Below are 16,917 nucleotides of genomic sequence, written 5' to 3' on the forward strand. Positions count from 1 at the left end.
AATCCATTTGAATGTATTTATTTATTTGTTTGTTTGTTTGTTTCTACATGGGTATAACCTAAAAAAAAAGAGTTTTATTACATTGAACTATACATGAGTGAACATTTTAAGAATAGTTTTGCTATCCTCACAACTTTATTTTTAATTGCAAAGATGGACTTCACATGAAATTGTACATTTAGACTTGCTTTACATTCATTTGTTGTCTGATGAAATTGTAGCAAGAGAAATTTTCCTGAAATTTCTTTACTTGATTGAACAATTTCAGTGGAGCAAACAGATTCACCAGCATTCAATTGAGCTCAGCTAAAGTGTGTGCAACTTCAGGCTCTGGCAAAGCGTTTCTTTGAAATGTAGTAAGTTGTGATACATTAAAAAATTTAACAGCATTACCAAAAGAAACCACAAAAGGAAATCCAAAAAGATCATTATAAGTGCTGAGATATCACTAATCATGTCCAGTCATTTCAAAAATGCTAACTAATGATTTTCACTGCCAAATGATTTTTACTGGAGGCATTTCTTGTGCAATGTGCAGAAAATATTTTATATATTTGGCAAGAATTCCTAAGTTTGTAATCTCTAGAGGTCTAGCCTTAAAGTTTAAGTCATTTTTTTAGTCGAGTAAAAATCCTCCTTGAAATGTAATTAACTGCATATTTGGAATAAATTATGTTAATGAATTTCAGTTAATTAGATTCCCAGCCAACCAAAACAAGGTCTGGCAAGGACACTATATCTTTCCCTTTTCTGATGGGCTAGTTAACGAATTAATGGATTGTGCAAACCTTTGTGTGTTTGTTGAGATTATTAACTAGGTAATGTATTCATTTACATTCACATTTACATTTGCAGCATTTTGCAGATGCCCTTGTCCAGAGCGATGTACAAAAGTGCTTTGAGTCACTAGCAATGAATTAATCTTCACTGGTACGCTAGATTACAAACTTAATATAAATCAGACTATAACTCGTAATTTTTACAAAGCAAACTTGGAAAGTGCTAATTGAAGTGTTTCAGGAAGAGGTATGTCTTCAACCGTCGCTTAAAGATATTTAGGGACTCCGCTATTCAGACATCTAGAAGAAGTTCATTCTACCACCTCGGTGCCAGAACAGAGAAGAGCCTTAAAGTATACTTACCTCTCATTCTGAGAAAAGGTGGTACTAGTCGAGCAGTGCTGGAGGATCTCAGACAGCGTGGTGCAGTGCATGTGAATGTTGGTGTGAATATTCAGGACTTGCAACAGATGAATCCAACCAAAAGCACTTCCTTTACTATTCCTTTTCTGTTAATGGTACTTCTGTTTATTTCCATTTCTTTTACCCTATTCTCTCTTACATTCATCATTTGCGTTGTAAAGTAACCCCCCTTTCTCCCTTCCCTTTTTTTCTTTAGAATGCATTAACCCACTTGCACAGACTGATGCTTATACATGTCATTCAACTCCTCAGTTAATTGTCATTAGCACAATGGCTCAGCAGGAGTGGGAGAGTGTATACCTTTTGTTCTTGCTTGGCAATGTTGTCTAGGCTGAGCGACAACAGGTAGTTTCGTGCTCCTACAAAGAGTCGTCCCCTTTCTTCATCGAGTAGAAGTGATCCGAAACAGCACGAGCGGTCAAACTCAAACCGCTTCACTCCATTAAACTGCTGGAGCTCTGCAACAAACACACAGATGCACACAATTGCACATAAATACATAATGATTTTAAAATCACTCTCAAAAAAGGATTTCCGCATATACGCCAACTAAATCAAGTTAACACTACTGCCTCTCACTCTCACACACACCTTTGTAACTAAGCTTCATCCTCGGTGAAGAAGAGGAAGAGGTAGAAGATGCCGATGATCCACCGGACGATGATCTGACGGTGATCAGGCAGAACAACACAGTCAATAACATTACTCCCGTAGTTGTCATCATCTTCAGATGTGTTCAAAAGGGATTAAAGGTGGATTTCAGGGTGGTGAAGAGCACGCTGGTCCGTTGAGTTGGTAATTATTTCCGTGATGGGGTTTTTGAACCTTGCAGATTGCACAAGGTGTATGTAGAACTGGAATAAACAAAGAAGGAAAGTTTTACCTCAAACACCACACCCACAAATCATTCTAAAGCGTCCCAGAGGCAGAGTTTTTCTGATTATTAATAATTACAGTAAATATATAGAATTGATTCATATGAATAACTGGTTCAACTGTGGTGTAAATATGTTTTGTTTGATTCAATTAGATTTTTTTGGTTTCATTGAATTCCCAGATTTCTCAGTGTGCACACTACACATAATCTAAGAGTAATAATTATTGGTGGAAAAAAAAAGAAAAATAGAGACAATAATGTCCATATGTTCCATCTTCTTATACATTCAACACAGTCTTTATTGTGTATCTTTATTACAATGATACACTTTCTCCTCATTCATAACATTCTTTACCATTGGCTCCAACTAATATTAGGGCAGATAATTTTAGGCATGCACAAATGCTATCTTACACATGCACACGCACATGCACATGCACACACACACACATACACACACACAATTTTAGGAATGCACAAATGGGCTACTGCTGTTGCCTCGTTGCATTATATTTAACTATGTGGAGCAATTTGATAATAGCTTTCCAGTACACACACGTACTGTATACACACGCACACACACACACACACACACACACACACACACACACACACACACACACACACACACACACACACACACACTCCTCTGTTTCTCCATTTTCTGTTTCTGTGGCAAACCCTCTATCTCTCTCTATTCCTTTATTTTTCCCCTCTATCTGTTATTTCCTTCATCCATCTGTTCTCTCTCCATCCATATTTCTTTCATCTTTTAGTCTCATTTAGTTCTCATCTGTTTGTTTCTTTCAAACTTATCACTCTATCCCTTTGTATCCTCTTCTCTCTATTTCTATCCCTCCATTCCTATTGCTATTCCACTACCCTAACCTCTCCTCCTCCCAAATTTCTTTCTTTATCTCTCCATTCCTCTCCACTCTTTCCATTCCACAGCTTCTGTCACTCAATCCTGTTCATTACTCATTGATCCCTTTCCCTTTGTTCATCTTGGATTCTCGTTTCCCATCTGTCCGTTACTTGCATCAATTTCTGTCCACTCCTCTCTCCTCCTGTTTTACTCTTTCTATCCCTTCACCCCCTCCCCCTAGTGTCTTTTCCTACTTCCCTCTATCTCTTAGCCTTGCCTTCTCCCTTTGGGCTTATTAAAGGAAAAGCAGATGTCCATCTCTTTTTCATTTCACTTTTCCCTAATAGATCGAACACCATCGAAACTGTGTGTGTGTGTGTGTGTGTGTGTGTGTGTGTGTGTGTGTGTGTGTGTGTGTGTGTGTGCAGGCAAGTGTGTATGTGTGCGTTCTTTGTGTGTGTGTTTGTTTGAATGTGTGTATGTGTTCGTGTGTGTTTGTCTGTGTGTGTGTGTGTGTTGTGTTGTGTGTGTGTGTGTGTGTGTGTATGTGTGTGTGTGTGTGTGTGTGTGTGTGTGTGTGTGTGCACCCATGCTTGCTAGGGTAGAAGAGGAGGAATAAATTGCAGTCTTTTCATCCATTACACCAACCACCAAGGCCAAGAGCATTTTGACTCTGAAACATGGTCTCTTTTCTCTTTCTTTCTCTTTCTATTTCTCTCTCTCTCTCTCTCTCTCTCTCTCTCTCTCTCTCTGCTGCAGTACTGAATATTAAAGAGGTTTAATCTGCAGGACCAAAGAGGTGAGAGACAACCTACTGATTTAACGGAATATAGATAGTGTGCTCCCTAATGCGATAATGCGCACACACACACACACACACACACACACACACACACACACACACACACACACACACACACACACACACACACACACATATATACATACACAGACACACACATCAAGACACTATGCTGCATATTCAGCAATTCCTAATGCAGTACACCACACACACACACACACACACACACACACACACACACACACACACAATACCACCACTCCTCTATCTGATTATCCCTCGAGTGTGAGTCGAGTGTGGTTTCACAATTATTAGCTGCACACACTATTTAATAAATAATGTATCACACACACACACAGAGACAAAGGCAGGTGTGGTTGGGTAGGGCAGAACCAACCCAGTCCTGGGAGAAATAAGGAGAAAAAAGAGTGCATCCTTTCGTCCTTCACACCTCCTTAAACTCTGTACCACTGCCTTACAATATGTCTTCATTACAACCAAGGGTAGAAACACACATACACACACACATACACACACACTCATAGGACATAAGACTCAACCCCTCCATATCCATGAAAGTGAGAGAAAATTAATAAAAGAGCACGTCCAAAATAGGTCTCCCAAAAAACCTAATATCTAAATTATTAAGATTAGAATATTAGATAGATTAGATATTTAGATTTTGATTGGTTTAATGTAGTTTGTCCCTTGGTTTTTGCAGAGTGTCCTATAAATACAGCATCAAACTGTAGAAAGAAAACAAAACGAATCAACACCTTCTGACTAATTATATTCAAGAATTCACCCATTCAAGAATTTATCATGTGTTTCACCTTTACAGAGATCTATGGAGTTACACCGTAGCTGGCCTCCAACAGCTGGCATTAGAATGAAGTTTAAGGAAGTTAAATGAATAATAATAAAAAAAATAAAAAAAAACACTGGCATGCTCTTTGAGATCTAAAGTTAATTTAAGGGATGAAAAATGTTTCTGGAACCATCAACAAATGTAAAACCTCTGTTATAATATTGAAACGATTTCTATAAAATCCTTCCTACCTGACTTTTTAGATAGATAGATAGATAGATAGATAGATAGATAGATAGATAGATAGATAGATAGATAGATAGATAGATAGATAGATAGATAGAGTGAGGGAGTGAGGGAGTGAGGGAGTGAGGGAGAGAGGGAAAGAAAGAGAGAGTGAGTGAATGAGTGAGTGAGTGAGTGAGATCAGTAATTACTGTGTCATAAGCCTCTTTGGGTTAATCATAGCGACATGTTAAAGCAAGGGTTGTGAAAGCCTAAAGAGCAAGAGGCCAGGGGAGAGAAAGAGCAAGAGATTGAAGGAGAATGAGAGAAGCAGAAAAGAGGCGATTGTTCCTGAGCAGTTTGTCTGGCCTCCTCCCAGCAGGCTGAGCCTCCCATCACAGAAAAGAAAGAATGGAGAGGCAAGAAAGCAGAGAGGTAAGGTCTGTTATCACACAGTGAGGGAGAAAAGACGAAAAGAGCGAGAGGCAGCAGGAGAGCAGAGGCTTTTGCTCCCAGAGAGGCAGGGGCACACATTCATGGGATAGTCCCAGGAAAAGAGAGAGGGGTGGAAGGCCTGCTAATAGAAAAAAAACCCATTTTATTTCAAGCTTACACTCTTTCTCTCTCTCTCTCTCTCTCTCTCTCTCTCTCTCTCTCTCTCTCTTTCTCTCACACTGTCCATAAATTGTGGTTTTTCAACTCAACCTTCAGTGACTGCTACAGGACCAATGTCAAATCCACAACACACACTTTTACTTTCCCCTTCTAAGATATTGTTGCTAAAGTAACAATTTACTAAATTGTTTAGTAAATAAAGAAAACATTTTTGTAAAAAAAAATATAAATATAAATATAAAAAGGTATAAATATACATAATTATTATAAAGAAATGTTTATATATAATTTATGGAAGGAATCTTATGTGTCATTTTATGCTATATCTGACCATAAGATTCGTATGTGCTGCTTGAACAGCACATTTAGCATTTAGTCCCTATTTGCTGTTATAATAACCTTCACTTCTTTTGAGAAGAACTTCCACTTCCACTAGATTTTGAAGTGTATTTGTGTAGATTTCTGCTCATTCAGCCACAAGGGTATAAGTAAAAGTCAGGTACTAATGTAGGGCAATGATGCCTGGTGTGCAGTCAGCGTTCCAGTTCATCCCATAGATGTTTAATAGGGTTAAAGTAAGAGTTCTAAAGCAGGAAATCTTTCACTCCAACCCACATAAGCCATATGTTCAGGGGCATTTTGTTGCTGGAAGAGGTTTGGGTCTCCTTGTTTATTTGAAGAAAATGTTACTGTATCCAAATACATCCTATATGATTGTGTGCCTTCATCTTTTAAGGTAACAGCTTGGAGATGGACCACATGTACTTCTGTCCAAAGAGAGAGAGAGAGAAAGAGAGAGAGATAGATAGATAGAGAGAGAGAGAGAGAGAGAGAGAGAGAGAGAGAGAGAGAGAGAGAGAGAGAGAGAGAGAGAGAGAGAGAGAGAGAGAGAGAGGTGAATAGTCTGAAAGAACACAGCAGTAACTGGGGGAGGATAGAAACAAGCCTCCATGTGTGTGTGTGTGTGTGTGTGTGTGTGTGTGTGTGTGTGTGCGCATGTGTGTGTGTGCGTTTATGTATATGTGTTAAAACGTGGTAATCTCTGCACCCAGCCGCAGGCACTTCAGTCCACTTTAAAAAGCACACAGATTCCTCCACAAGTGCAATGCATGGTACACACATACTGTACATACACACATATGCGCAAACACACTATATAACACTAATAGGCAGAAATAATAGGCTTAACTGGAGAGCGGTGAGAGAACAAGTGATGGAAGGAGGGAGAGGGAGAAAGAAGTGTGGTGAACAGAGCAATAAAATATGCTAAACCTCTACAAGATATTTCAGCTGTCTATAAACCGCTCTGTGTGTACATGCACAATGGGTGTCACTACAACTATCTGAATGTGATGAGCCAAGTTCTACTGTTGTCAGCCAAACCACAGACACAGACACAGACACACACACACACACACACACACACACACACACACACAAAACCAAAAAAAAAAGAAACTGGAAAGCCTGACCAATGTCTGTACATTGGCACAGTGCCGAAGTTGCCAGGCGCAACGCAAAGCCCCAAATCTCTCTGAAGGAATGAAGCATGGACAATACAAAAAGGGTGTTCGAGCTTGCTTTAGTACAGATAAGCATGATTTCATATAGATAATGAACATTTGTTAATATACAGTTGCGCTGCCATAGTTTGGACTGGTACTAGTACATCCTAAAAACGAAATAATAGCGAAACAGTGCTAGAGGCAAGAAAGGAAGCAGTGGTGCAAATGGTGGATTATTTATGATTGTACCTGTTATTGTGGGCATGTAGAGACTTACACATACATGCACAAAGACACACACACACACACACACACACACACACACACACACACACACACACACACACACACATTCCTATAGTAATAAGTTGTAGCCCTAGGTGACAGCATCCCACTGCTCTAAACAAACTAACATGACGTAAAGAATCCACTGAACACACACACACACACACACACACACATACATACACACAATAGATACACAATGATTAGGATACCTCCTCCTTTCATTAAGGGACAGCAGGAAAAAAATATCACATGGACTGTGTTCATGTTTAATGTCTTTATAGCTTCTTGAAAAATGGACTGGGGTGATTTAAACAGGCATGAAGCAAAAATCATTCATTCGTTTGTTGATTTATTCATTAATTGTATACTATAGTCTTGCTGAAGGTGCTATGTTCAGCCACATTTGTCGAGTAGCTCAGTTGTGAAGCTAGCAGTGACAAAACATGCTGATTACATGTAGGTAAAATATGATGCCATTTAGATAAACATAGATAAATTTTTGTCAAGACCATGCTTGTTATAAACAAAGTTTTAAAGAAAGAGCATCACACACACACACACACACACACACACACACACACACACACACGCACACACACACACAGTTCATGAATTCAAGTAATGCAAACTGAGAAATTAGCTCATAGGTCCAAAAACTTAAATTAAAATTTAATTAACCATGTCATAAATGTTGTCCATTTTGTTGCTTGTACTCTTCACTGTTATGTTTAAAAAGCAAATGTTTAATTAAAGCCATTTAATCAAAAACTATACTATATGGACCAAGGTTTTGTATCACTTGACTTTCCCAGCCATGTTTTTCCCCCAAATTGTTTACAGAAGGCACACAAATGTGAAGGCACACAAATGTATGATGTCTTTGGATGATGTAGCATTATTATTATTATTGCATTCACTAGTGCTAGGAGACCCAAACCTGTTCCAGCAAGACAATGCCCCTGTGCACAAAGACAGTTTCATGAAGATATGCTTTACATGGTTTAGGGTTGAAGCTCGGCAGCTTTCCTCATATGTAGCTAGCTAGTTGGGAACTAAAAGCTTTCATAAGACTCATAAGACTCATTGTCATTGTTATTATATTTGCTTGGTAGATGTAGCAAAAAAAAAAAATAGTAAAAAATTACATAAGAGAGATATCCTCCTATATTATTAGTGTTTCTGTCACAACTATTAAACATTTTTCAAATAGAACAGGTGGTGTCAAAAAACTAGCTACCATCTAGCATCATGCTAGCTGTTTAATCTGGGCCATTTGTCTTTTGCATTTCTTCCACTATTAGGAATTTATATCAAATTAACATCAGTGTCTAACCAGCTAGTTCATAGAAGTGTTTGTTTTCCTCATTGTATCTTATGTTGTCTACATAAGATTAGCTAATTTACACAAAGTTCATTTAATTAGTGGAACACTGAATTGTTTTTTGTCACTTATTTACATTCAGATTTGATTCTATAAAAGCAGAGGTGCATTTTCTGAATGTAAAGCGCACAATCGGTGCCACGATAGCTGGCTAATAATAGTGTGGAGAACATTTAAAAGTGTCACTTACAAATACATATGGCTGAGATGAGTGAAAATCTCCAACAACTAGACTACTAGTCAAAGAGAAAAAGAAGTAGAAGATTAAAAGGCACATTAAGTCATCAGAAGCTTTTCGATGATTCAGTGAAGTCGGAAAATCGGAAAACCACAGTTAAATGATCCACATGTGTAGGAAGAAAGATTGCCTGACCTTAAAATACACTCGTTCTCTTACAGGATGCACAGCCATAAAGTTCTGAGTGGAATTATATATCTTTATGTGTCTATGTGACTGTGTCATTTCATTATTTTTGTGTTTGTGTGTGTCGCATTGACCATTAAACTTTTTTATGACAGGGCAGTCATGGATGATTTTTTTTACATTTCAATTTTTTGAAAAAGAGCAATTCTCACTCCCTTCTCATATTCTCTCTCTCTGTGGGTTTCTCCATCATGAAGTTAATCCCCATCAACATTAATCCTTTCTGGCTTTGAAGTAGGCATCTCTCACCCCACCCAAGTGCCAGAGCCACAAGGGGTATACACACACACACACACACTCACAATGAATGATGAGTTAGCATTTATTGAGGTTATACCCACATCTGTGTTCACATAAGATCCCCCACTTGCTTCTTCTTAAATCACAAGCTACTGGCAAATAATTGATCATGTAGCTGAATTGTTGTTGTATTTACATATATATATATATATATATATATATATATATATATATATATATATATATATATATATATATATATATATTTGTTTGTTTGTAATGTTGGAAAATGCTGGCATTTTTAGTTCAGGGGGTTGGTATCTGGGTGTTTAATTACATCTTTAATGGAATTTAAACCGATAGAATAGAACGAAAAACAATCTACCTAAGGAACACATATTGAGTTTTTGTTGTGTTTACAGCATGTTCAAAGTGTCCTGTTGGAACCAAGCCAGTGGTGGGTTTTGAGTATAAGTGGTGGAACAGGATGCCCAGTAACATGAACAGTTCAGTCTATAGACTAGAGTATAGTGGTATTTAGCCTAAATACACACTCAGGAACTCACAGAAACTCACTTTTTAACACTTTTAGGTAGATTAGTCTATTCAGCCAACTTTTGAACTCTGGTAGAAAAAGGGTGTGGTGGTGGAACCACGTGCCATACAGAAACACAAATCCACGATGCCATGCTGAGGCAGGATTAAAGATGACAGACAAGCACTTTCTAGTTAAGATGACACTAATTTAGGGAGGGTCAACTTGTTCTTTTTGTTCCAAGAATTCCCCCTGGCTAGCAACACACCTCCCGTATGTGGAGTGGCATGACAAAGCATGTTAAGAGCATGGTCTTGTAAAAGTGATTCTTCAGTCTTCAGATTTTTCCGTCTTCAACCCTCGTTCCTGCCCACATATTTCTCTCCCATAAAAAAATTTATCCTCACACTGCTTGCTTTATTGAGCTTTCACATTGCACCTGGTAGCCGATTACTTGACATGTTACCACGTCGAGTTTACGTTATAAGGAATTGTTATAGCACCAGCGGTCACTTTTTATGTAAATCAGACAAGAGTATATACAAACACTGACAATTCTAATCTTTGTTAAGTTATGAGTGTTAGAAATGATGGCACCCACCATCATGGACTCTAATAAACATTGTGGAACATGAAAAAGGAAATGTACAAACAATTGTCAAAAGTGTCATCAATAAGATGTGAAGATTGTTAGTGTGTGGGTGGGGTCTGGACAGTGGTTGCCTATGTGTGGTGTTGGGTTGGAGTCGAGAGTGTGTTGGATTGGTTTAGTGTTTGGACAGTCCGTATAGGGGTATTTATTTAAGATGTGGTATATTGGGAGGTTAATTAGAGGTTTGAGCAATATGTTATTATTTAGAAAATTGGTTATTGTTTATTGACTTGGAGAACATGGACAGTGTACATGGTTGCTTTGGTTTATGGATTAGCATGGTGTTGGCCATTGTGGTGGGTGAGACTGGTGTTGTATCTGATTAGCATGTGGGTGGAAGTGGTCTGGGGTTGGGTTTGATGTTTGGTCAGTGATAAAGGCTAGATGAGGAAATAGTATAAATTGTTAGGTTTGGTTTGAAGTTTAGTAAACTATTTAAATGGGCAATTGTGTATTGTTTGTGCATTGTATATTGTGTATATGTTTGGTGTTTGATTACTGTTTGGAGTGTGTTTGATTGTGTGTATTTGGTCATTGTTCATGTGATGGTTGGCTTATTACTTGGGTAATGTGTGGCTGAAGCCTGTGTGGTGTTATGGCATATAGTTTGTGGAGTTGCACTGAAGAAAGGAGAGTGTATGTGGGTTGGATCAGTCTAGCATTTCAGAGCTTATTGTTTGGGAAAATTGTGTGTGGTTGGTTTGGTGTTTAAAGGGTGTGCAGATGGTTGAGTGCTCAGACAATTTCTAGGTGGGGTGAGTTTTTTGGTCACTTGTGAACGTGCTTTTGTTGTTTGGTGTGTGTGTGTGTCTGTGTGTGTGTTTAGTGTGTGGATTTTGTATGTTGTATTTGGTTTTGGTATTTGGGTACTGTGTGTGACATTGCTTTGGTGTTTTAGCAGTGTGAATATGTCGGAAAGGTTTTTCCATTTACCAGTGGGTAGAGCTTATTGAAGGCAATGTGTTGGAGTTGTTCTGGTCGCATTGTACACAAAGTTTTCTTACAAATATGAGCTTTTACAGAAAAACTGTTACCTATTTCTTTCACATTTTTTCTTTCTCCTTCTCTCTCCCTCTCTCTCACACTTTTGCATACACCCACTCAAAAGAACATGCTGAAAACTCTTGTGGTATTAATACCTTTAGAGCAGATCCATACGCACATCTGTCCCCTGTAAGAGCTGACTATGAAGTGCACTTCTGCCAGGCTAAAGTTAACTGTGTGTGTGTGTTTGTGTGTGCGTGTGTGTGTGTGTGTGTGAAAGAGAGAGAGAGAGAGAGAGAGAGAGAGAGAGAGAGAGTCTGCCTGCAATGCTGAGCAATGCTGCAGGGAGGCTGTCAGGGCCTCTGGAAATATACTAATAATGCACATACATGCGCACACACACACACACACACACACACACACACACACACACACACACACACAAAGTAATGATATTCAAGCAAACAAAAGAAAAAATAGCACTCTTTTACAAGTTCTGTCCAAGTCGTCAAATACTGCAATTACCCTAATAATAGTGTATGAGTGTAGAAATTATACATAGCTGACAGATAATTCGAAACATAAAAGAAAAGCAAAAAGAGAGAAACCCCCTTTTAACTGTACAAATTTATTTCCCTTTTATCAGCCAAAGAAAACTCATAAAAGGAAAGGAAAAGACCAACCATCAGTTAAAAAAACTCACTTTTACTCACTGAGTGTTCGTATGCATCATTTCCTTCAAACAGGAGACACATTTAAGAGTGTGTATCAAACCACACACTCTGCCTTAACCAAAAGCAGATGGAAAAACTCTTTTATCACTCCTTGGTTAATCAGAATCTACCTTTAATGCAGCCCCACAAATAAAGGCTCCTTGTACACATACATTCACCCCCTCCCCTTCAGAGCTGTCTCATCAGTTGAAAGGGCAGACATCCCCTCATCTTAGGGTAATTGAAGGCAGAAACGCATGGAAAAAAGGTGATAGATGGGTTTAACACGCACACACACGCTCACGCACATGTACATGCCTAGTTCAGTTAAAGTAGCAATCCCACTTCTAACATCAGATGATGTCTGCAGGTGGGCCATTTACAGTTTCCACGGAAACGCCCACCTGGGAAATCACCATTACCCACATGTTCACCCACACACACATACAGACAGACACACACACATGCTCTTTCACTCACACACACATATATAGCACCTGAAATGAGTTGTGCTAAAAATAGTAATTTCATTTAATATACTGCCAAAAGGTATGTGGTCAAAAAGATAACAGCATATGGGCTCTCTTAGCACTAGCATCCACCTATAATCCCGTATGATGACAGTCCTTTTCTTCATCTTGTGCCACTAGTGCCCTTGTCAGCATGGACATTTAATTACTCCACTGCTGTTCCAAGCCAGCTCCCTTTGCTTCCTCCTCCTCATACTTTATTTCATTCTCTGTGCAATCATTTAACTTCCCCTGCTTTGGCAAATTTGTATCTTACCAATAAAACCTTAAAATCTTAAATCAAACTTGATTAGACAAGAAGAAAATGCTAAAACATTAGTCGACTGAATAAAAAAAACTGTGTTAATTTAAAAAAGAATTTTTTTGTTGTTAAATACTTAAATTGATAAATATTTGTGGGCACCTAAACATATTTATATGTGCTCTTTGAGCATCCCATTCCACATTTCCACATTTTCACTTCCACTTCTGGGAAGATGTTCCACTAGATTTCGAAGTGTGCTTATGGAGATTTGTGCTCATTCAGCAACAAGGGTTTTAGTAAAGTCAGGTACTGATGTAGGGTTAAGAGGCCTCGGGTGCAGTCAGCGTTTCAATTCATACCAAAAGTGTTCAGTTGGGATGAGGTCAGAGCTCTATAATAGGCTATTCAAAGGTTTCCACTCCAACCCATGTAGATCATATCTTCATGGAGCTAGACTTACTGAGGAACAAGTCTTACTGAGACTCTAGAATGCCTGTCATATCTCTGTGTGTAATATTTGGATATGTGAATAAAACATTAATTCTCTGCAGGCTCTAGGTTTACACAGGTGGATTCAATGGTCGTGTGTCTATCTGACAGTAGGAATGTGTATAATACAGTACTTGTTGTGTTGCTAGACCTCAACAACTCACATATAAATATGAAAATACATACAGAAATCCAAAACACACACTTACAATTACACTTACACTAGTCTGTTTTTTTTTCTTATAATTCTGTACTATACTACTAAAGTTACTACAAAGAACTGGTACATTGTAGTTCAATGGTTACTTAAGTACTAAAATCACTACATACAGTACATTAAATTGTACATTAAATTACCGTGTACATTGCCAAATGAACAGAACAGAAAGATACTTACTACAGTTGTACAGCTATATAATTACTCTTCTGAGTTATTTACTATACTACTCTAGTTACATGATAGTTACTTGATTACTTAAATTAAGAGTAGGCCTGGAAAAAAAAGATTCACTGACATCATTATGGAGCCTCTACAGCCTTAGAAGCAGCTACACTGACCTCAGCCCTGCAAGAGACGTGCAGCAAGAAAGTCTAATTTGCTGTTTATATGTTTCTATAAAAACTCATCTCTGTTGAAAACTGTGGTGATTTTTACCACAGACTGTGTCTTTCCTCACGGCTTGACTGTGTGTCCTGTGACCTCTTTTAGCAAATAATCACAGTATTAACCAGATTCCGGCCAACATTAGCCAAAATCCAAAATAATGCTAAAAATCCTAAAAAATAAACTTGTTGGTATTGGAAGTATTAGCATTGTGAAATAATCTGTACAGCTGTATGTACGTTTGTTGCTAATCGTATATTAACTTATAGTGGCAAAAATACAAAAAAGTGCATTTCACAGATTATAACAGCATTATACAGGTTGATGTAGTTAATCAATGTGTGTGTGTGTGTGTGTGTGTGTGTGTGTGTGTATTGGTATTCATGGTCACTCTGAAGGAATGCAGGCAGGAATTCTCTTTATTGTCTGATCTCTGCCTCGCTGAGCACTATTCTTTTTCTCACACACAAACTTGTTCTTTCTCACACACACTGTTCTCAATGCTTCAATGCTGTACCACCCACCACCCCCCCACCTTCTTCTACAGGAGCCAGACCTTCATTTTTTATTTTTTTTTTAGCACTGTACCCTGTATCTCATGCCATGTGATTTAAACCACCCCATTAATGTAAGCAACAGCCTGGGCTCACCTGACTCCCTCTAGCCCCACCTGAGTTTCATGTGTTTGAGTGCTAACTCAAATACTCCTAGCATAAAAATATAAACAACATTTAGATTAGGGTGACCCTATAACGTAACCTGAGCCGTAACAAGTGTGATGTGTAATAAAGTGTGATGTGAATTTAACATGCTTTTACATTTATCCTTTGAGTGATCAGAAGTTTTAGCATATGCCAGGGTACAACAGGGCATGTTTCCTCAGCACCACAGTTACTAGAAAAGAACACTGTAAATCACAATGGTGGTGTTGCTGATCAAGCAAGATGTGATGCTTCACTAATTGCAATTGCTATAATAATTACTGCTCTGCTGCAATAGTACACTACAAGTGTACGATTTTGCAAACACAATTACAATGGCATAATAGAGACACCATATTAGAGTTACCATATTAATACAGTGAGACAAGAACATCTGTTACTACATATTTACAATTCCAACACTACTACATTTACTAGAGTTATAATGATGCAATAGTAGCTAATGACAATTTGATATGCTTGCCAAATCTTTTTTGGAAAAACCTCTGTAGATCACTTGCATCCTTTGTTGAAAAGGAGTCTTATTTACAAAATAACAGAATTAGCTTGGACTGGAATGATGTGCACACACACACACACACACACACACACACACACACACACACACTCACATACTCACACAGAGAGACACACGCACACAACATACACTCACACAGAGACACACACACACGGTGTGACAGGCAGCTTCTCTCATTAAGGGTTACTAGAGAGAAGACTCCAGCTCGCCCTGTCTTTTTTTCATCCAGATGCTACAATGTACACACACACACACACACACACACACACACACACACACACACACAGCAGGTCTTCTCTAGCAACTTTGATAATTTACAGAGTGCCCTCTGCATACACATTTTTTCCTTACTTTTCCACGTTTGACAGAACTGACAGAACATATAAGACAACATGGAATGCTGCATTTGTGACATGCAAGAGTATCATAGCATATACTGAAGTTACTACACAACCACAGTATGTCACTTACCACACTACACTAATGCAGAAGTGTAATCCAGATGTGTAACAGGTTCTAGCACTGTTGTAGTGAAGTTTTTATGATACACTGGTGCAAGTAACAATTTCTAGCATAACAAACCCACATAAACACTACATTACTACATTAATACAGTAGTTACAACACTATAAAGGTTTGATGGCTGCCACAACACTGTATTACAAGTACCTTATTACACAGCCTAAGTTCCTACAGTAGAACAATACTACAGTTACTACAGTCGTACACTGTTTCAAAGTCTATAATACAGTGTAATAGTTATCACACTATTACAGTCACTACTCTGCTGGGCTGCTATAGTGCTATGTTAACTAGAGGCAACCCCTAACAACTGTTAACAGATGTTCAAGCTCTTTATACTACCAATGTTCAAACAAACCGTATAAGTCATATATAACACACCATAAATGACTCGTGTTAACAAGCATGACTTGGCTGATCTACACTAACAAAAGGAAAAGAAACAAAAGAACTTCTGTCTCACACACCCCCTAACCAATCCCTACTCCCCTTCTAGGCACCATGCACGCATACACACACACATACACACACACACACACACACACACACACACACACACACACACACACACACACACACACACAAACTTCCTCACTTCTTGCTTAGAGGTGCCCTGGGGCGATTACCCATTAAGGGTGTATACAGGATTCAGGTGTGTGTGAGGAATTCAGGAGGAGAGAGAAAAATAAAGATTGACAGGTATTGGATTACTGAAGCGCCTCAGGGTGGCACTAGTTAGAGCATGGACGATTTCTAGTGACAGACACTCAATACTACACACACACACACACACACACACACACACACACACACACACAAACACACAAATGATATATGACTACTTGACATCTTACACAATCTGTCTTAATATCACTCTCATCGTGTAAATGCAAAGCTCAGATCAGTGTCATTTTTGGTAGTGGCATACCTAAATTAACTTGAACTGAAATGATTTGCTTTGATACACACACACACACACACACACACACACACACACACACACACACATGTCGTGACAGGCAGCTCTTCTCATTAGGGGTTACTAGAGCGAAGGCTCCAGATAGCCCTGTCTTTTCTCATCAGATACTATTCTCAGATACTGCAATGTGCACACACACACACACACACACACACACACACACACACACACACACACCAACAGCATCTCTCCAT

The 16,917-nt window shown here is 38.5% G+C and overlaps 1 protein-coding gene across 1 annotated transcript in view; it reads right to left on the minus strand.

Annotated features, from left to right (window-relative positions):
* Positions 1-16,917, minus strand: part of sema3b (sema domain, immunoglobulin domain (Ig), short basic domain, secreted, (semaphorin) 3B) — a 47,508-nt gene that overhangs the window by 19,405 nt on the left and 11,186 nt on the right. The window contains exons 2-3 of the mRNA XM_046870593.1: positions 1,794-2,056; positions 1,503-1,660 (exon numbers count right to left, since the gene is read on the minus strand). Coding sequence (XP_046726549.1) covers positions 1,503-1,660; positions 1,794-1,926 — 291 coding nt within the window. The 5' untranslated portion in view covers positions 1,927-2,056. The remainder of the gene's footprint in view (positions 1-1,502; positions 1,661-1,793; positions 2,057-16,917) is intronic.

Source organism: Silurus meridionalis, chromosome 17 (assembly GCF_014805685.1).
Source record: "Silurus meridionalis isolate SWU-2019-XX chromosome 17, ASM1480568v1, whole genome shotgun sequence".
NCBI classification, from domain to species: Eukaryota; Metazoa; Chordata; class Actinopteri; order Siluriformes; family Siluridae; genus Silurus; species Silurus meridionalis.